Source organism: Serinus canaria, chromosome 2 (genome assembly GCF_022539315.1).
Source record: "Serinus canaria isolate serCan28SL12 chromosome 2, serCan2020, whole genome shotgun sequence".
NCBI lineage: Eukaryota > Metazoa > Chordata > Aves > Passeriformes > Fringillidae > Serinus > Serinus canaria.
In genome coordinates this window covers 57,990,526-58,011,845 of record NC_066315.1, presented here as the reverse complement: position 1 = coordinate 58,011,845, position 21,320 = coordinate 57,990,526, and the positions used below count along the sequence as shown (strand labels likewise).

The 21,320-nt window shown below is 38.5% G+C and overlaps 1 protein-coding gene across 1 annotated transcript in view; it reads right to left on the bottom strand.

The window, feature by feature from the left end:
- Window positions 1-274: 274 nt before the first annotated feature.
- Window positions 275-21,320, bottom strand: part of RECK (reversion inducing cysteine rich protein with kazal motifs) — a 45,778-nt gene continuing 24,732 nt past the window's right edge. The window contains exons 7-21 of the mRNA XM_018918264.3: window positions 20,448-20,481; window positions 19,428-19,625; window positions 18,772-19,039; window positions 17,130-17,309; window positions 16,022-16,234; window positions 15,127-15,263; window positions 14,514-14,654; window positions 12,450-12,638; window positions 8,870-8,992; window positions 8,224-8,395; window positions 6,034-6,226; window positions 4,378-4,588; window positions 3,060-3,133; window positions 1,764-1,919; window positions 275-763 (exon numbers count right to left, since the gene is read on the bottom strand). Coding sequence (XP_018773809.1) covers window positions 545-763; window positions 1,764-1,919; window positions 3,060-3,133; window positions 4,378-4,588; window positions 6,034-6,226; window positions 8,224-8,395; window positions 8,870-8,992; window positions 12,450-12,638; window positions 14,514-14,654; window positions 15,127-15,263; window positions 16,022-16,234; window positions 17,130-17,309; window positions 18,772-19,039; window positions 19,428-19,625; window positions 20,448-20,481 — 2,508 coding nt within the window. The 3' untranslated portion in view covers window positions 275-544. The remainder of the gene's footprint in view (window positions 764-1,763; window positions 1,920-3,059; window positions 3,134-4,377; window positions 4,589-6,033; window positions 6,227-8,223; window positions 8,396-8,869; window positions 8,993-12,449; window positions 12,639-14,513; window positions 14,655-15,126; window positions 15,264-16,021; window positions 16,235-17,129; window positions 17,310-18,771; window positions 19,040-19,427; window positions 19,626-20,447; window positions 20,482-21,320) is intronic.

Below are 21,320 nucleotides of genomic sequence, written 5' to 3'. Positions count from 1 at the left end.
ACTAGTCCAAGGAAAGATGTCTACTGAAATAGGCCCAGGGCTAATTAGTTTTCTTCATAATAAAATATGAAAGCATATTTACATGAGAATAAACTTTTAAATTTTTGGTAATTAAGTAGCAGCAATCTGTTTCTTCCAAAAATGATGTTTAAAATAGGTGCATGCTCTCTTTGTCACTGATATGCATCTGAATAATATAAAATTAGCATTCTTCAGTAAACTCAAAACACTGTTTAGTTCATGGCTGAAAAAACCCCATAAGATCCCGTCTCAAAATCATAAATCCATAATGTCAGAACCTTCCAGAGCATATTTATGTTTCCAAGATCCATGGAAAACAATCTAATAGTGCTGAAACAGTCATCTGACTAGTTATGAATAAAAGAATAATCTTTTCACATTATTCAAATACTTTTAGTCCTTCATTGAAGAATGTAAGTTCATCAAATCTTGCACGTTTTTTGTTTTCTGGTTCAGTGATCACCAACTCCAAACGTCCTTCACAACACAAATGCCACAGTGCTGGTGCAAACTTCCCAAGCAGTTACATGCAGTATCTCAGTGCTGATGCCAAGGTGAACAGAAGGCTTATGAACAGGGAGTGCAGAGCAGGCAGCACTTGAGCAGAAGCAGAAGAAATGCTAAATGAAACTTGTACTTGAGATGCAATTAGAGCTGACAGTGGCACGTGTGACGCCAGTGTTGGGCTGTCCGAATTGATCAGAGACTCGATCTTTTCTGCCTCTTTATTGCAGGCTTCAATCTAGAGGGGAAAAAAAAGGTATTATTTCTCTTCTTACCTTGTAAAACGCCAATGCAAAAATATTCCCATCAGCACAAAAGATTGATATAATTTTGGGGACTACTCTGAAAACAGATCGGAGGTCTCATCATGGACTTTGGTACTATGAAAACTCCTGTGGAAACCCAGAACAGCAGAAAAGGAAAAGAAGGAAGCTATATACAAGTTAGTGTAGGGTGTTATGTTTTGAATGTAATGCAAAAAAGCCCACAGAGAATTATCACTAAAGAAAGTGTCTCTAAAACTGAGGACTTTCTTCCTGATTGACCAACTCACTTTCTTGAAGTCTACAATGGTGGAAAACCTCAGATTTTCTCCTTCCTGGGATTTTTTTTCCAAATGAGATATAACATTTCATTTATGGGAAAGGGAGAAAAGAAACAGAGGAGAAAAGGGAGGAAGTAACAGAACCTGGGAAAACAGCAGGTTTCCATTCCCCCACAGACATGACGATATTAATGAATTTCTGCTAGGAAATTAATTTTTTCCACTTCATTTTCTCCTGCACCCTAGAAAGGAATTTAGTAATAAGTCTCTAAAAAGCATTGGAAGCTGCCTCTGGTGAAGTTTAAACTTGACAAACTTAATATCTGGAGGTCCAAAGCTTTGAAAGTTGAGGAGTGTCTAGCTCAGCAATGGTGCCACCAATGAGGTAAGCAGTGGTGGCCTCTGATTTCGGAGTCCTACTCCACCCAAGAATCTGGCAGCACCTGCTGCAGATGGACTGAGAGCTGACTAGGTTGGCTGACCAGGCTGGCAAGGCTTTCCTTCCCAAGTCCTGGTAACATTTTGGGCTATTTCTGCTAGAGAAGGAGACAGAAGTTGGAGCTGAGTTGGACATAACAGGGCATAAGCAATCAAATTACACACAACGTATCTGCCTGAGAAACAAACACCATCCTACATGTACAAACGTGAACCAAAATTAATGCTGGGTAAATAGAATAATAACATCATCTACCTGCAGTGGTTTGGGGTTCTGATCCACAGGAATGATGAGAATCACAATTTCAGATTCTATGCTTAAGTATCCAAACACATCACACTGTGGCACTGACACATGCAGGCGGATTTTTTCAAGTATGTCAAGTACTGTTATAGGCTTTTTATTTGTTACCTGGAGGAAAACAAAGAACTCTGTGGATGATGTGATATTATGGAAAACTCTCCTCCTCAGTTTTATAACATTAGGTCATGCCAGAAAATTGTTTCAACTACTCAGTTCCAAACTCTAAACGCTAGCGAAAGACCTAAAGGATTCAATGTTTCTAAAACATCATTCTAAGAAAATGATTCACTGAATCTAAAAGAACCTGAAAACCAACCCATCAAAAATGTTAAAAAAAATTTAAAAAGTGAAGGAAAGAAAGAGGAAAAAGATTTACTTCTTATATTGTGTGGTTTTGATATGTGGTGTTGTCCATCTTCATGGTTAGTGTGTCTGTGTATCACACACCTCAAAATAATGTAACTGGTTATCTGTTACAGTGGTTTGTGCTCCCACACTGGAAAACAAGAGGCAGAGCAGCCCCAGATTTATAGAACTCTGGAGTATTTGAAGCAGTTTTTTCTCACATGAAGCAGCTGTCTGAACTAAAAGAGGCAGACATTTCAATCCAGGTATTACAGGTATTACAGGTATTAGGGTGCTTAGCAGGTGAGAGTAGTTATCACCAATTACTTGAACAAGACCAATACATTTCTTTAACTAGAAAGGCTTCTTCTAACAGAAACTAAAAATTCTTCTTCGTGGTCAGATGTTGTAATGAATGGACTGAGAAGCTGCAGTGGCCACTGTGTCCCTCGTACCATTAGAGATGACAAACGGACAACACTCCAGGATACAGTCATGACCCAACAGACACTGTTACTCAACAAAATTGGTCAACAACATACTCAGTACCTACAAACACAAATCTCTGACAGGAAAGCAGTAGAATCATAGATGGTGTTCCCATATAATTTGTCTGCATTGTTACAAGTCAAAACCTGCAAACTGCAGTATTACAAACTGCAAACCTGAGTCTGCTTGTTTGTGCCTACCCTAATTCTGTTTTGCTTTGCAATGTAATTCAATTTATGACTCAGATAAAGAAATAAAGGAAAGTATAAGCAGTACAAGAAAAAAATCCCCAACAATAACAAGTAACAACTAAAAAACAATGGTTTCTATAACATGTCAACCTTTCAGAAGGAAGTGCACTGTAACTTGACTTTTCATATACCATTTAACATTAGCCATGATTGAAATGTTTACCCTTGCAAAATTATCCAGCTTGTCTTTGTCATATAAGATTCTCAGCATTCCAGCACACAGTGGACAGCAGGCTCCTATGTGAATTAAAGAAATCTCAGTAATAAAAACAAGTAGTCTTTTCACTCTTAAGTAAACAAGAGTCAAAGTTTGAATATTAACTAAGTATGAAAATAGCAAAATTACCAAAGCAAAGTAAATGTTTCAATTTGACAGCAGAATTGCACATTTCTAGTATTTTTTTGATATTGAAAACATTTATAGTGCAAAATCTGTCACCTTTCAACACACTTTTACTTCTATCAGCATGAAGCAACAAGATGAATTTTCACTCTTTTTAAGCTCCTTCATTATTGTGAGCTAAAAACCGGAGGCACTGTGTGTCCCACAAGATTTGGTATGGATGCATGCATATCACCTACAGAAATGATGGATTTCAAGATAGCTAGGACATGACAGAAGCTTTATGCACATTGCAAGCATTCATTTCTGCAGTTACACCATGTTGGAGAGTGTAACCCTTAGATAACAAGGGAGAAAAAGTGCTTGTCTGCCAGATGTTGTATTTCTCCTACTGTTTTTCCTCACCATGTCAGAAACCAAAGGGATGGTATTTCAACTTTCTATCCATGGCTGTGTATTAAACCCATTCACCAACTTACATGTCATTCACATTCACAGAATGACATTTACAGTGCTAAATGTGATTACAAAGCATGAAAACCTACTTCAAAGGGGGAGAGATAGGAGAAATATAAATAAAACTTTGATTTTAGGAACAGAGCTTTTCTTGCTGTGTGTATTAGTTGTTGTTCCATAAAGGATGCACTTGTGGTAACAATAAAAAACTGGTTCAAACCAGCACACTGCAAAACTACTCCTGCTGTCTTGCACAGTACTGTGAATACATATGGTATTTACTCTGTCTCCTAACTAACTAAATACCGTCTTTGCCCTTCTGGGAACCCAATGCTGACGACAGCCCAGCATTCCAATGTGGTATCTGTGCTGCCACTTCCGAAAAATTACTCACCAGATTCTTAGAAGCATCGTACCCTGGACACCACAGAGCTCATTTGTTTCTCCCAAACTCATCCCAGCTGCCAGTCTCTAAGAGACTGAAGGAGCATCCCCCTAAAGCCTACGAGGCCTTTCCAATTCAGGTTTACCTAGCTGAGTCCTGACACTGGCTGGTTGTAGCCCTAAGCAGAGCCCTCGCTTTATGCTTCCTGTTCCCACAACGTGCTAAAGCCTGCGTTTTATCCCAAGCATCGCCCTGCAGAACTGGAGACCTCTCCCCTCTCTGCAGTGAGGGGCTCACCAGGCGCCAGGACGGGTCTGCAGGCGGTGGCAGAGAGCTGGGGGCAGCTGACGAAGGCGCACTCGGGGTGGGAGCCGCGGTCGGAGAGCGCTCCCACGGCCTGGCAGGGGCCCTGGTAGTCCACGGCCACGCGGTCGGCGTAGGCGGCGCAGACGCTGCCGTAGGTCTCCCCGTTGTGCCCGCACACGGGCTCTGGCGACCTGCAGAAGGGCTGGAACACAGGGCAACGCCTGCAGAAGGGCTGGAACACAGGGCAACGCCTGCAGAAGGGCTGGAACGCAGGGCAACGCCTGCAGGAGGGCTGGAACGCAGGGCAACGCCTGCAGGAGGGCTGGAACGCAGGGCAATGCCTGCAGAAGGGCTGGAACGCAGGGCAATGCCTGCAGGAGGGCTGGAACGCAGGGCAATGCCTGCAGAAGGGCTGGAACGCAGGGCAATGCCTGCAGGAGGGCTGGAACGCAGGGCAATGCCTGCAGGAGGGCTGGAATACACGGCAATGCCTGCAGCCACAGCTCAGCCCGCTGCACCGACTGCTGAGTCCTTCCAACGCGGGGAAAGGCAAACTTAACGGGAATTCCCTGCTAATATTGGCACACCTTTGGAAAGGCAGGAAGTCCAGAGGAAATAACCTGCCATTTATGAATGGGCTATAAATGAAAAGGGAAGTACTTCAAGAAGGTGATGAAGTCTGAGAAATGCACAATAAAGCATATTTCAGAAACAAACAACTTTTGTTCTGTGCAATGCTTAAATAAAATGACCATATTAATATTAACTTATTAAATCAATTTAAATGATCATAATTTCACTATCCCTTAAAATATTCTATTAATAAAATTGATTTTTAAACAACTCATTAATAATTTATTAATTCATCTTAGTGTGGCTTCGTGTGCTTAAAATTTAGTGTGCATGCACATGTATTTCTAACACATTGTTGTATATTTTTATATATAATTTATTTACCTATATTACCTATATTTGTGTATGTGTTATTGTAAGGTGACAAAACCACCTTGTCTAACACCACTGTAGAGAGTGGTGGCATGCAAAAACGAAACCTAATTTTAATCCTTCTCCAGGATTAATATGAAGACTAATCCAATGCAGACTAACTAGAAAATTATTACAGACTGCCTAGTATGTAAATAGATCCTGAGCAATGAACTTGGTAAACCTGGGGCACAATCACACAAAAAGCTAAAGACTTTGTATGACTGGGCATTATTTTATATTTCAATGAGTTAAAATTAGCAGGAATTAGCATTCAAGTGACCAAGGAACTGCACTAATTACTGCAAACACACCTTAGCTTGCAAGCTTTAATAGTATATATAGGAAGATATAAATATCAAGAGTACTACCCCCAAGAAAGCATAAGTAGAGCTTTTGATTGGCTTTGAGACAACTGTTAACTAAAGCAGAGAAACACTTGACAAAATTCTGAAGATTGTGAGATTATTTTTATGCTAGTTAAAAATAAGTTTTTAGATTACCACTTTTTATTAGAACATTTTATAAGCTGTAAACCCTAAAAAGAATACTTAAAAAATACACAAACAAACAATAAATTAAAAAAATTAAAAAAAAAAAAAGTGAAGTTGAACACCAAGGAACAAAGAAGATTTGATACTTATTGCCAGAACCACTTCCTACCTGGCATGGTCCTCGGTATGCCAAACTTTTCCCTTTTTGGTACAAAGTACACAAGTTAGTGTATTCCACATTGTCTGTGTCACAAACAGGATCCCGTGTCTGGTCACAATTTAACTGCCTCGGCACACATTCATGCTGGCTGCATTCAAACTTCTCAAAACTGGTCAAGCAAACTTGTTTCTTTGGTATGCACCTGCAGAAAGTCATAATAATTTCATGTCACGTCATGGGATTATTTTGTTTTTAATTCTCAAAAATTGAGGGAAAATATTTTCAGTGAAATTTTCTCCAGTGCTTTAGAACTAACTGTGGTTCAGCAGAGCTGCAGGAAATACAAGTGATAGAACACTCTGAATAGCCCTTTTCAGGTCTCATCACAAGCCTGGAACAATTTCACACCACGTTTACTCCACGTATGTCAACACAACTGCAGTTTCCACTAACATTTATCTTTTACCAAGTATTTTTCAATGGATTATTGACAAAGGCTTGGATAAACTTCTTACCTACTCCTGTACTTCATTTTGTAAATGAATATTTATGAACAGCTAGGCTAGAGAAAACATGGAAACAGCAGGAAGAAAAAATTGTATTGCAGAGGTCTAGTCTCACCCTTCTCTGAGAAAGGGGTGAAAACAAGACCTACAAGATTATATGGTTTCAATTACAAATATCTAATCGGATTCTAGCTTTGGAGGTTCGGAATATTGTACGACATCCCACCTAGAGGATGGCTGCAAACAAACAGAAAAACACACACTTTTGTTCCCCTTGGTATTAAACATGTACCTTCCATGATCTTATCTGCAAAACATCTGGCAAAGGCCCGGCAAGGCATCCCTCTGCTAGAGGAATGCCAGCCAGTGCAGTCTGCTGAGCAGGCTGATGAAAGGTCTCATGGCCTCTCTGGACAACTCCCTCCTTCCATAAATCACAGCAGTGCTGCTACCACTGGAAAATGCACAATATGTCCTTGTTCTCTCTGAGTGCTGCACTCCCATGCATTACAGACACGCCTCTGATATTAGGGAAGGCTTGGAAATTCTGAGGTTTAAACACCTCACAAGTGCAATGTAAGATCCTAAATACATTCCAAGTGCACCAGGGGCATCTTTGGATGAGCATGTTCAGTTTGAGCTACATTATCAAACTGACCCAGAAAAATGCATTCTGTTGTACAGTCCTTTACTGAAACTACAAGTTGAGTTTCTAAGTTTGAAAAAATGGAAAGCCTCTATGTACTCTCTAAATTTCAAACATAAAAAGCAAAAAATGTTTCTCCACAATGCAGGTTTGAAATTCCAATTTTTAATGCTATTGTGGCTGCAACAGCTACAAAACTACAGTGTTTTCCCAGTATTTTTCTGCATCATGGCATTTTAAGTGCAGAAAAAGGAAAAAAACCCCTAAAATTGGTACAATCAGCTTTCATGAAAGCACAATATTACACAACTTATTTTGATGGCTTTCTTTCAAAACAGAAAAATGCACTAATTCAAAGGAGACTGCAATATTGCACAACACTGGGAAAATTGAAGACAGAGACCAATATTGTGAGCCACAGACTTTGATCTCTGTAAGAAAGGTCAGATTTTTTTTTTGCCTGACACTAGTACAAAGCATATTTTTGTTTTAATGTATTTGTCTATGCAGATTTTGCTTTTCTTGATATTGAAAAACCAGAGATTGTACAGACATAGTTTTCACAAGATTTCAGTTTAAGAAAAAAAGGGTGATTGATATTTTCCTATTTTAGAGACAAAAAGCATAGATTACTGACTGAATAAGCAAGACTGACTCCAAGTCTTGAATTCGGATGTGGGTCTTCTTTGTAAACTAGTAAAAGAAGGTGTGAAACAAAGTAGTAAAATGGCAGCTATTGCCACTTTGACAAAATCCGGTTCTCCCACTTTTGAAAATGTAGGTGAAGTCTCCTTTATTGCTAAACTGAGACCTGCACAATGAATTTAATTGGCACAGCACTACAAAACTGGAACCAAGAACTGGCAGTTATTACAGTCCAATATTACTAACTAAGATAAATAAAAAGCAGCTACTTCAAACAGTTATTTTTGTTGGACTAGCCCCAAAGTAGAATGTTACAATATACAAGGCGTTTGAAGCACACGTAAATCTGCTGTATGAGTGGACGAAGCCAAAGAAAAGCTGAAAAACACATTCTGCTTTTACCTTTGATTTTTATTACAAGGGTTTGGGTTGCAAGGATCCTTGGAAATACACGAGCCAAACTCAAACTGGTTGTCCTGGAGCCCAACGCAGCGAGCTATGCACGCGCTGGGATACGTGCGCCCGTTCTGGCCGCAGACTGGGACAAACTGGTCCACACAGTTACAGGGCAAACCTGCAGGAGCAACACACAGAAAGGGACTGGGTGCACACTCGTTTTCCACCACACAAGATACAAAAGGCAACACTGAGGCATCTTTGCCTTCAGCCCCTTTCTCCCACCTGTCATTTAGCAATGCTGGAGCACAAGGAGCAGGAAGGGAAGTTTGTGTCCTGTCTCTTTGCTCATTCTACTCAGCTTTCTCCATTTTTCCTTAAATTCCTTATCTCTCATCCCTAGTGCACTCTGTCTCTACTTATTTTTAAGTATTACTTGAGGTTTTATTTCTCAGTATTGATTTTTTTTTCTGCAGTGTGGGTTGGACGTGAGAAAAAAAAATAGTAAAAAAACATAGTAATGACAAATTATCTGGTGCTTAATTAATTAATTAATTAATTTTCTGCTCCATTAATACTGCAGAAAGAATTTAGTAGATAATTCCTGCTCTAGAACAACTCAGCTTAGTGCTTTCATGGTTTGGAAAATTACCTGTAAACTTCCGGCGTTCATCCTCCGAGCTGTGCTCAGTTAGACACTGACGTGTGGAACAAATCAAGTTTCCAGCAAAACAGGAACAGACATTGCAATCTATATTAAAGGATGTTCCATGGCCTTCAAATGAATTAAGTAAATACATTCAATCAATGCAAATACACCCAATGACTACATATTCATATGTACTACATAGATATTACATTCTCATTAATTGCTTCTGTAATTTCCCTTTTCAGTATATTTTCCCACTGAAATGTCCATCTTTTTTTTTCAACAGATTTCAAGTTTTGCTTTATTCACTTACAGGAAAAGTCTGTTCACATGTGGTTTTTATTAATTAGTTAACCACAGAAGCAAGCACTTAGTCCTTTCAAACCCTGTATAAATCAGGTTTTCTGTTTGTTTGGTTTTTTTTTTAAGAACAATAAATTCTGGCTAGCAGGTTTCATGTTTTCTTGAAGGTGAAGCTTTTGTAAAGACACATTCTTCTAAATTAAATTTACTTATGCCTCCTAAACTTTTAGTCTCACACATAAAGCACAACTTTTATGTGTTTGTCAAGAGGTAGAAGTGCCAATGCTTCATTCCAGCCTTCACTGAATTTGAACATATTTTATAAGTCAGTAACATTTTAACACCTGAATCTAAGAATCAAACTGCAAACTTGGGGGATTTTTCTTCAATTTAGCAACTGCAATTTGGTTTTCAGAACTACCCATATGACTGCCCTTCACTGTGATGTGTGTTTTGTGTCAAATCAATTCATGTTGATGACAGGCTCTGATCTATCCATAACCAAACTGGTTTTTGTGTACTACCAAGTGCACAGCTCTTGAGGAAAATGTAAGAGTAATTACCTTACAGAGTAAGGTAATTCCCTCTCTTCTCTTTTCAAAGGATTGAGATTGAGAATTAGAATTTTTAAGAAAATATTACACAGGCACAAGGAAACCCCTCAGCACTGGAGCAATTCAGAAGAGGTGCTCAGAGACAACTGAGGGCAGAACAAGAAGGGGTGGGAGAGAAAGAAAGCCTCTGTAGCACAAGAAGCTCTCCTTAGTAGTACACCACAGCACTACTCAAAGGAGCAAAGAATTTGCCAGCAGGGAAGAAAAACTTAAAAGGTAATGCCAAACACAGGATCTCAGGTGATTCCTCAGAGTACCTGACTTGGGATCCACCTGAAAATGGTGCAGGGCTATTGTCTTTCACTGTCAGAGTGCACACAGCAACCTGTCCTCATCAGTAATCACTTCATTGGCTGGAGTAAAACTCCCAACACAAAAAACCCCAGCATCATTCCAAACATTTGGAGTTGTTTTCTTTATAGAGAATGGTTTTAAAAAACACAGTTCAGATGTTATGTCTAAAGCCTCGCTTTTTATGACTAACATATAAACAAACCAGTGAAATACAGTTACTGCAAAATATTTATATGGTGACCATAAACTTTTAATTCTTTGCTTTCAATGCATCATCTAACAAATTTAGAACCTAGTAATTTTTATTTTTTATTACATAATACCTTGTTAATCACCACAAACACTTCACAAGTCACTATGGCAAAAGAGAAGGCTGTCTGGTTTTCGGGTTGTGCTAGTTTGTTTGTTTTTAAATGGACAGCACTTACTGAATACCTACAGCTACACATATTATGGTTCCCAGAACAAGTGAGAGCTGTACACTGTGCAACCATCAAATACAAATACAGCATCAAACACCTTTGTGATTATTTTCACCAATAATCTGAAAAACTGCAAGTTTCCTTGGATAGAATGGTCCATAAAAAGTTACAGTCATCATTTAAAAACTGCATTTGTTAACAACTGTATCTTAAAAGCATCCCCTTTCACCAGATATTTTCTACAACTGCCCCTCAAATATATTGTTAATGTTAAGATGTGTTCATTGTTCTGCTTCCATGAACAAATAGTACTGACTCTGAAAAAAAAAAAATCCAAAACCTAAGAGAAAAGTTTTAAGTGTGTTTGGCTGCCTTTTATCTCATTTGGACAAACAATAACAAAAAAAAAACAGATTCCAAAATCCCCCATTCCATTCCCTGGAATACTGCAGGCAGACTTTCCTGAGTGATGAAAATAATATCCCAATTTCCTGCTCTTTCATGATTTATGGATTGATTCCCAATCTGAAAATTATGTTTGTGACAAATGAAACTACAGCAAGTGCCTTGCTTCTTAAGTTTTACTTAGGGTGAAAATGACTCATATAACATGGTAAAAAAGAAACCTCAGTTATTTTGGACTCATGAGCTATTTTTACCTTGCTTTAGCTCTGCTTGGACAACAGTCTGACAGAAGTTTAAAAGGGTGGATTTACAGACACTAAACAGTGTCTGTACATATCAGAGATATGTAACTGGTCACTAGCAGAACATCTCTTGCTTGCTGATTCAATGACACCAAATTCAGACAGGTGACAGCTCAGCACAGACTCCACTTGATATTCAAGACCTTTCAGAAGTTTCCCCCTACCTTAGTAGAAGCTTTTTTTTTTGTTTTCTTTTTCCACGATTATAATGCCAGTTTACATGACAAAAATACACATTTAAAGGTCTCAAGCAAAGAGTAAATCTGAAAATAAATCAATATAATCTTCTAAGAAGCATCACCTGTCACACCTCCTTGAACTCCTTTGACAGTCAGATTAGGTAGAACCCAACAAATCCTTATTACCCATGCCAATTTGAACTCTAAACAGGGAGCTGCCATGGTGAAGAGGACTTTAAAAAACCAGTGTTCTATACACCTTCATCATCATCATGTGCTTGCTTACACATTTATTTTTAGACATATGTTAGCCCCATGGATAAATATCTTAAACTATAATTCTTATTTAACATTGAGATTGTGCAAAACTTATTAGGGAAGAGCCAAAGAAAAGGAAAAGGAGGCATTAAGATGAATCAAGCAGGAAGACGTCTGGGAAAGCAAAGGGAAGAGGGGAAAAAGGGAATGGTTCAATGTAGACAGGTAGCTGGACAGTATGCCCCTCTCACTGAACCCTACACTTGATCACCACCACCTATACTGTATTTTTATCCAGTCCTATTTTTGTACTTTTACGATGTGTGCTTCCTACTCTGAATATGTGCTTGAGTACTAACAAACCTTAAGGTGAATGAATCAGTAAGTAGGGAAAGAGGTCTCTGTGCCAACCACTGGAGTGGAAACATAGACCTTGGGAATTCATGGGTCCAGATGCCACAAGCCACTGGAAGGAAGACAAAAACCCCCAACAAATCCAAAACAACCCCTCACCAACCATTTGGAGCTAGTAAAGAAACCATCCCATGCTAAAAGAAACGGTGTACTGAGAACACCCTTCACACAGGACTGTGACTGACTGAGACAGGCACAGTTCAGTACTGATTTCAACAATGGAACCCTCCAGCATATGTCAGACTTAACCCAGTATGAAATGTAAGGATGCACTCATCAGCTTCTGTATTTTCTGATAAACTCTGAATTCAGATCCTCTGTGTCTTCTCATGTAGCTCAAAATTCCTTAGGTAAGGAGCAGGTGCTGAATGCATCCCTGCTCCATTACTTACTTTTCCTTTGTCCTCCAACAATGCACGATTTCTGGAGGTCAACACAACGCATTTCCATACAGTTCTCCAGCAAGCCACTGTGCCCACAGGTACAAATCTTGTAACAGCCAACATCACCAGCTGAGGATGGAACCTGGATGAGCGTTCCTTGTCGGACAATAAAATCCGAGGCTTCTCCCAGTTTGCAGCCTGCATGCAAGGAAAAATTTCAGCTCATAAATGGTAAACACGTGGGCAAGTGCCTCTACTGAAATGAATTACTACCCTGACTTGCAAAAAACATAAGGTGCTCTTAAGCAGCCTTACTCTTGCCCTTACATTCACCCATTTCAGAGGCCACAAGCAGCAAAAATAGAAGACAGCTGCAAAATTCTGAAGTATCTGTAAAGAGGTCACTTTTGAGAAATAAACTTGAAATTACAAAAATTCTCAAGTATTTTCATTTTTCAGCTCTGCAGCGGTATGAAACATGTTATATGACAAATACTTCACCTTCTCCAATACAGAATTTGAACTGAAGGGTCTCACAAGCAAAGCCCAGTCATTTGCCTTCTCTCACATATTTTATTGTGCCTTTCTACACCACTTGTACCTCTTAAGTGAATACTGAAGGATTCTTACAAGACATGTTGAGGAGGGGAGAAAGGGAGAAAAAGCAGGAAAAGTAGATTAAAAACAGAAAGACTGTAAAAGAAAAAAAAAAATTAAAATTGCAAGGAAAAATAATAAAAGAAATAGATTAAAATAACCCTACAAGGGGTGAACTGCAACAAACTTCCTGAAACTTTCAGCCAATAAAAAGACTGAAGTAAAACATAAAAGTCACTTTCCAACCTTCAGAGGAAGCAAACTGTCACTCTGAAAGCTCTGTATTCAGAGCTTCTTTTCAGATGACTTTGACTGACTTTTGCAGCAAATGAAGACAATACAGCCTCTATAGTAATAGGTCTCAGCTTTCCAGGAAAACAAAAATATTTGTAAGGGTCATAGAAGCATAACCAAAACAATGTCCCTAGGCTCACAAAAAGAATGAGCTGAAGTCTAGCCTCACTTTTAAAAGAGCTCAAGTAGAGCAGATATATGAGTGAAGCAAAATCCAGCTTTCCTTTTTAATTAGGAACCACTGGGGAAACTGCTGATCAGCCACAGAACTGCTGGAAGAAAAGAGGCTCAGGGAACTGATGTGAGACAGCCATGGCAATGTTCTCCATCACCTCCTCTAGAAAGGAGGCTGCTCCACACAATTCAGTGTAAAAATCAGTGTTGCTCTCACTTGCTCAGTCACACACATGTTCAAGTGGTCACCAAATGCACACCTTCTGCTCTGCAGCTGAACCACAGCTGACCCCTCACGTCACTGAATGACACCTCCTGCTTTAAAGGAAAGGAGAAAACCATGGCAAGCACTACCAGTGCCTAGGGCAGAACAGTGAAGGGGTTGTAGAAGTTGGACATTGCAGAGTCACCCATTTCCTTTTGTAGCTTTGATCCTTGTTACTGACACCACCCAACCCTGCCATTTCAAAGTCAGGGTTATGAAAACTTGAAACTTATTCTGCACGAGGCTCTCTCCCCAGTCAGCTCACATTTACACACGGTGCTGAGGTTAGACAACACCAGGGTTCTAAAAAAGCAGTTCCCAAATGACCATAAGTGTCTTTCTGCTGAGGTGCAAGCACATTAAAAGTGTCACTGAAGGGAGCAGAAGCAGAAACGCCGTCGGCTGCACGTCCAGACGCCTTTGGTGGGAAGGGCTGGGTGCTGGGTCAGTGGGAGGGGAGCTGGGGCACTGTGCAGCTCTTGGTTCCTGTGGGTTGTATTCCTCTCTTTTTGTTCTCTCCCTTTTCATCATCAGCACCATCACAATTATCATTATTAACTTTATGTCAGTGACTAAACTGTTCCTGCCGGGGCCGGAGGGGGAAGCAAGTGAGCAGGGTGCGGTACGCAGGTGCCAGCTGGGTTAAACCATAGCACAGCAGTGCACTTCAAAACCTTCAAAACAACATCTCAATGACACCTTTACCTGCAAAATTCAGTGAAGAGGAGCCTAAAAAACCTTACCTGGCACACACAAATATGGAAGACACAGCTCTCCAGATTGACATCCTTTTCTGTTTACTTCACACAGCTGATTAGCTGCACATGGGTTTGGATTACAGGGATGTGTGACATCTTCTACAATGTTACCTAAAGAACTTGGGCCTGAAAATAGAACACACATCATCTACACTGATTTAAATGAGGTTTATGTTCCTTCAGCAAAACATGACACTTCACACATCCAGTAAAAAATATATTTTTGACAATTCTGTGAAATTTTATTACTTTAAATTATAGATGTAGAAGCATGATATGACCAGGTAGTTAACTTATTTCAATAGTTTAATCCTCAGTCCTGGAAATAATGACCCAGACAATCCTTCACATGCAAAATATATTTCCTTTATCTTGTCTGCCCAATAATTTTCTCGTCACATATGCCCAATACAAGAAGGAATAGAAGCAATGAACTGTGGCAACTTGAAAATTCAAATTTTCTCTAATACACTAAATAAAATGTCTCAAATTCAATACAATTTTGTTAAAAATAAATAATGAAGATTATTAAAAGTAATGACAAGCATTCAAAGGATCCTGGTTTCTGATTTTGCTGCATAGGTGTGTTAGTACTTACTCAGGTAAGTATCCAAGGGTATACAGTTCTCCAGGTCATCTGTTGGAGATAAGAGTTCACAAATACTCTCTGCTGAGTGGCCTTCAGGGAATTTATTATGATCTCCACACTTCTTCAATATTTCCACACAATCTGATCTACAGATAAATAAACAGACAGAACTTCATGAAGACTACTTGAAGGTAAAAGGGCTTATATGAAAAAGATTTCTTTCTATGGTATTCCCTTCCCTGAATCCACAACTTTCCCAATATGGCTCACAGCAGAGTGTTTATACATATATATGTATATGCTATATTTTATGTAGGAGGAAGGAACAAATTTGTGACACAAAGATAAAAATTATTGCTTGTACTACTCCTCTTTGACTTTGGGCTTGGTAATCTTCGTTTTCTACAGCATCAGATGCATGTATCTTCCAAGACCAAGCACTTCCTTCATTTACTAATGTCTAATATGGGTTGAACTCTACCTCACTACCTGCACTATTAACTGCTCTTTTTTCTACTCAATCACCTACATTCAAAATTTATTAAAACAAAAAACAACTTTTTTTTTTCAGATCTTTCTGTGAGCTGAAAGTCATCAGTAGATCCCAAAACCAAAAAAGAGGAAAGGTGTAAGACCCCATGGAGAGCCAAAAAAAACTTCAATACATCTGTTTTTTCTTTCACTTTACAATGCAAGCATATACAACCATCTCATTAACAGGTAAATATCTTCATTTCCAGTGATGGAGATTCAAGCAATGGCAACCATGCAATTTCATATTCCTTCCATGTTTGCCTTGCCATGTTTTCCTAACATAGCAAAGACAGTCCTACAGCTTTTTAGTTTTCATTAAAATCCTTTGTAAAACCTCTAAAATGGTTTTTGTTTTCCCCATGGTACTTACTTGCAGATAATACTTCCTCTAGATTTGCTGTGACAAGGTTTAATCTGCAGGGAGCAGGCAATTGCTTTCCACATTTCTGGCTGGCATTTTTTAATATCAAGCACAGGAATATTTATGAAAGGCATCTTAATACTCCCTTTTTCCCACAGCTTCATGTCATTCATGGCTCCCTGGTCTGACTGAGTATTGCAGCTTCTAAATAGTTCTGTTGGTCTTAAAAGGAGAAGGTAAGATATAGCATGTATAAAAGAAAAATAAAGTACTACACATTTTCCCTTTTCACCATAAGAACTCTACATCCCTCATGTGGCTTGCTTTTTGTGGTATACAAGCAATTAACCCCTCCCAAAGTTAAGCAAGATCAGAATAAATTTGAAATCTGTCTTTAAGGAAGACAAGGTCTTTAAGACTCAAGGCTGAAACTCCCTTCTCACCTCTATCTTTTAGATCAAAATCACTTTCATATTTCTCACCTGAAGTTGACCCAAGAGCCCAAATATCTCTGTAAATGTTTCTTGGTGAATCACTAATGCAAGTTGATTTATGATTTATATTTAGCCAGGCTTAGGATTCTCCAATTAATACTCACGCCACTACATACTAAAAAACCCCCAAAAACCAGAGATCTCTAATAGCTAAGAAAATTTAGGGTTGTTTTTAAACTCTAACTTAACCTTGCAATTACTTTCAGACACCGCTTTTAAATAATTTTGTTCTATAGAGTACAAACCCACAGAAACATCTCTGCAAAAAAGGAATTTTGAAAATGAGTAACATGTAAATTTAACAAACACTTTAACCTTATTTATAATACACAACATTCCAGTAACCATGACTTACTTGTCTATGCAGTAAGACAGAGGAATATGCAGAGGTAGTACACTGTGACATTTTACAAGTTCATGGGTTAACTTTTATTCTAGTAAGTTTTGTTACATCTGTTGCTAAATACATTTCCAAAAGTTCATTCTAAGGAAAAACTACTTATTTTCAAATAAACTAAAACCATATTAGCAGAAAGAAAATAAGTCTTAAAAAACATTTCATTTTATTTTTGAAATCAAAGCACAGGAATTCCTTTATAAAACATTCAGTGTCTCTCTCCTACCTGTTATTAAAATTAGTGCAGTAAGTAAGATTTCTACAGCCCAGCTGACAAGGTTCTCGTACATCTGCTAAACAGGTCAACATGGAAACTTCAACTGCATTATACTCACAAAAGCGATCAAATTCTTGCCAGCTCTGTGAATTGCCCCAGCTCGTGCTATAAAGTTTAGTGCAGAGCTCTCTGCAAACAAAAAAGAAACAGAGATGAAGAAAATACAATTAAAAGAACAACAGCCATGCAGATGTAGCCCATCACTTCTTTGCTCCATCACTCTGCCCCTGCTCACCACTGAGGATTGTGTTAGAGCCCAGGAAGTCTCCAAGGGCACCCAAATGCAGTGCTCAGAGCAAATAACCCATTTTGCTCAAGCATGTCAGCACATCTTTAAGCTAGTAAGAACGAAAAACTTCAGGATATAAAACTGCAATATCCAATAAAAATGTAACACCTGGAAACCTGAACTTACAACTCTGAGATGAAAACTAACCCAGCTGATTTTAACTGGTAATAAATCCAAGTTGACATCACAATGAACAACTTCTAATTCTGTCCTTAAGCTTTAAATCACACTTTCTCCTCCTACAGAAATGACTCTCAAGCAAAATACATTCCTTCTTTTGCCCTGATGTTTGAAACAGGGATACTATTTGCTGCTTTTGGTTGAGATGTTTCCTAGAGATGTTTCCAGCAATACCCAGCTCACATTGTTCACAGCAATGTCCTACAAACTACGGAAGTTTCCAACCCCAGATACAGAACTTCAGTGTATTATTAGATCTCCTGTCTATTGAAAACTTGATAGAAGGATCCATTTTAGAACTCATTGTCAAAGCAAGGAAATAAAAGATACTTTATTAACTATCCTATGCTAGAATGTCCTAAGAGATAATGTAACTCCAGGGCTCTACTACTAAACCCCTTAAAGATCCTGCTGCATTCATGAGATGTTGTTACTGGAAACTTTGATATAAAAGGAATTATCAGCTCAAAAATATTTGCCATTTATTCAGACACACTGATGCATTTAAAATGCAATCAACATCTATTTTTAATGTGGACAGAAAACCACTCTAGACCAAAAATGCCTCAATAATTTGCAAGCATGCAACAATTTGCTGAAAACCTTTCTTTTTCTAAATGTCAGAATAGTTAGTTCCCTTATTTAATTACTAAATTACCTAAGTTATTTTTCACCGACAAAAACCAGAAGAGCATCTAGAAAGGTACACTGCCAAGGTTTTAATATGAAGCAACCAGGCACTGGAGAGTCTGTGGAGCTGATTGTCCTTTTGTCTCTCTTTAGCATCTCATTAAGCCCTCTTAAGCAGAGGGCTGCAATGTTGGCTTTTATGACCAGAAGCATGGTCCAAGTTTCATTAACTTACTGTGTCTGCTTTAATAAGCCAGTGCCAAATGAAAGAAAAGGTTGATTCCTCTTACAAAACAGTATGTTTGGAGAAACAGAGTATTGGACAGAAGACATTACTCAACAGATTACTATCTGGTTACCTGAACCTGTATTTTTTCTAAGAATTCCAGAAGTTCCTATTTGATGCACACAGCGAGATTCAGGCAAAGGCCAGAAACAAGACAAACTCCTAAGTACTTTCACAACTGGAAATGAGGTTAGAGAGATACTGACCTACATGTGGAAGAATTTGCTTTAGAACAGCAATGGAGCTTAGCTCCATCGAGGCCTGTTGAAGGTGGGGGGTGCACAGTGACTCCGGGGTGAACAGATCTTGAACTCTCAAGAAAACATTGCCAAAGTGGGTCCTGAGGGAGAGGCATGGTTTTACAGCCTTCTATAAGTCCATCCACAATTTCAAGCTCTGTTTTCATTGACATTAGAATTCTTTTACAAGCAGTCTGACACGCATAGTCTTCTGCTCTATCACAGCAATACAAACCTGTTTAACAAAATCAAGACAAGCACAAAACAACGTTAAAGATGCACAACATAACAGCCCTGAGAAACAAAAGTGCTGTTAGATGCCTTCTCCTCCTCCAAAGAATCTCAAATAACATTGCTTTTCCTAAATAGAATCAACTCTGGAAAAAAACTACAAAGCCAGTATGTAAAAATGAAAAGTCAGTAAAAATTATTAATGCATCTAAACCAAAAGTTATCATCATATACATTCATATAATGATTGCACCTAAACCCAAAAGTTATCATCATATATATTCATATGATAGACTTCTACAGTAACACATTTTATATACAATGTACAAGAAGTACATTTTCAGTATCTTCTATGACTTCCTTTCAGTAAAGAAGGGTTTCCTTGTACTTACTGTCTGTAGGGTTTCTCATTGGGTACGACTGTGTGTAGTTATTCACGCAGTGTATGAGCTGAGGGCTGATAGATGCACAGTAATTTTCAACTGCTTTAATTTGGGATGGACCAGGAGAGGAGTCTGTCCGAAAAATTGCTTGGCAATACTCGCGGCAGTTGGTGTGGTGACCTGCGTAGCTGCAACAGACTGACCCCACTGGGGAGGCAAACAGACAAACAACAGAAAATCTGTGGGTTCCTAGGCAGACAAATGAAGAGATGAGCAACTCTCACACACGAGGATGCTCAAGGAAATGAAAGAAGAAAAAAAAAAAGGACAAATTCTATGCTCTATTGAAAAATCTCTGTCCAGAGAATGACTGGAAATATCTGTAACTAGCCAAACTACATTTGTTTGTCTGGCAGGAGAAAAAAGTCAGTATTAAAGCTGCCTTGAACTCAAGTTCAAGACATGAGCAAGCCAGCTGAATCTCATTTTCAGCTGTTTTGTTCTTATTTTAGGTAACCAGACATGTCCAATAATTGAATTATCAGAGAAATACTACTAATAAACAAACAAATATCAGAGTAGTGTCATTCAAAAAACCCAGACAGATGGTACTGGTGATTCACCCATTTTTGCTATTTTGTTACATACATATAATAGTTCTTGACAACAGCTTCCACTGGAATTAATTCTGAGACACTGATTTCATTTTATATAAACAGATATCAGGCATGATTCTTCAACATTTCAACTATGTATTTAATTTTGCTGCTTAGCACGCATCAAATGAACAAACAGAACAAAAAGACAGAAAAGATATATGCAGATACACAAAGTAAAAACTGATATTAATTATACACATAACCAAATCCCTTTATTACTTGAGTAAGACAATTTACTCATGGCTTTTGCTTATAAGGGTCTGAAATCCATGTGTTTGTGTATATGTTCACCTACATAACTTCTTATAGTTTAGAGAAAAAATGAATAATACAAAAGAAAAACAAAATAAACTATTTATTATATACTTACTTTCATTTCTGTTAATACAACTAAAGAGAGCATTCTGAAATCAAAACAAAAGCAGTGTTACAAGCCAGAAAACTTCAAATAAATATTTAAGTATCCAGTCATTTGTTATAATGAGCTAATAAACCTTTGGTATTATTTGCTTCAATTAGATTACATTAAAACAAAACCACTATACAAACAGTGAAACCAGGAAATTAAGAGATCAAGGGTCACCAAAGTTCTGTGTGTACTCATAATAAAACAGAAAAATATTCAAGCAAACAAGTAAATTGGAAGACTTTCTTGGACTAACTTAGAAACAGGGTAAACTGCTAAAATAGGGTGTCCCAAAATGTTGGGATTTTTTTTTTTAAGGACAATAATTTTAAAGAGTCTATGTAGAAAAAAAATAATTCTGCACAGATGGATGCATGCAAAGAGTAAATCTCAACAAAATAACTCCATGACAATGTACCTTAAAAGCTAAAGCATGCAATCAACTCCCAAAGGCACAGCTGGGGGATGTACATCTCAAATGTCAGAAGAAGGGAACACACACATCCTGCTGCTTTGTTTCAGAGCTCTCTTATCTGCAGACCAGTCATAGAATGGTTTGGGCTGGAAGGGACCTTAAAGCTCATCTAGTCACAACCCCCTGCCATGGGCAGGGACATTTTCCACTAGACCAGGCTGCTCAGAGCCCCATCCAACCTGGCCTTGAGCACTTCCAGGGATGGGGCATCCACAGCTTCTCTGGGCAACCTGTGCCACTGCATCACCACGTTCACCATAAAAAAAAAATTATTCTTTCTATCTAGTTTGAAACTACCCTCTTTTAGTTTACAATCATTAACCCTTGCCCTATCACAACAAGCCCTGTCAGAAAGTTTATTT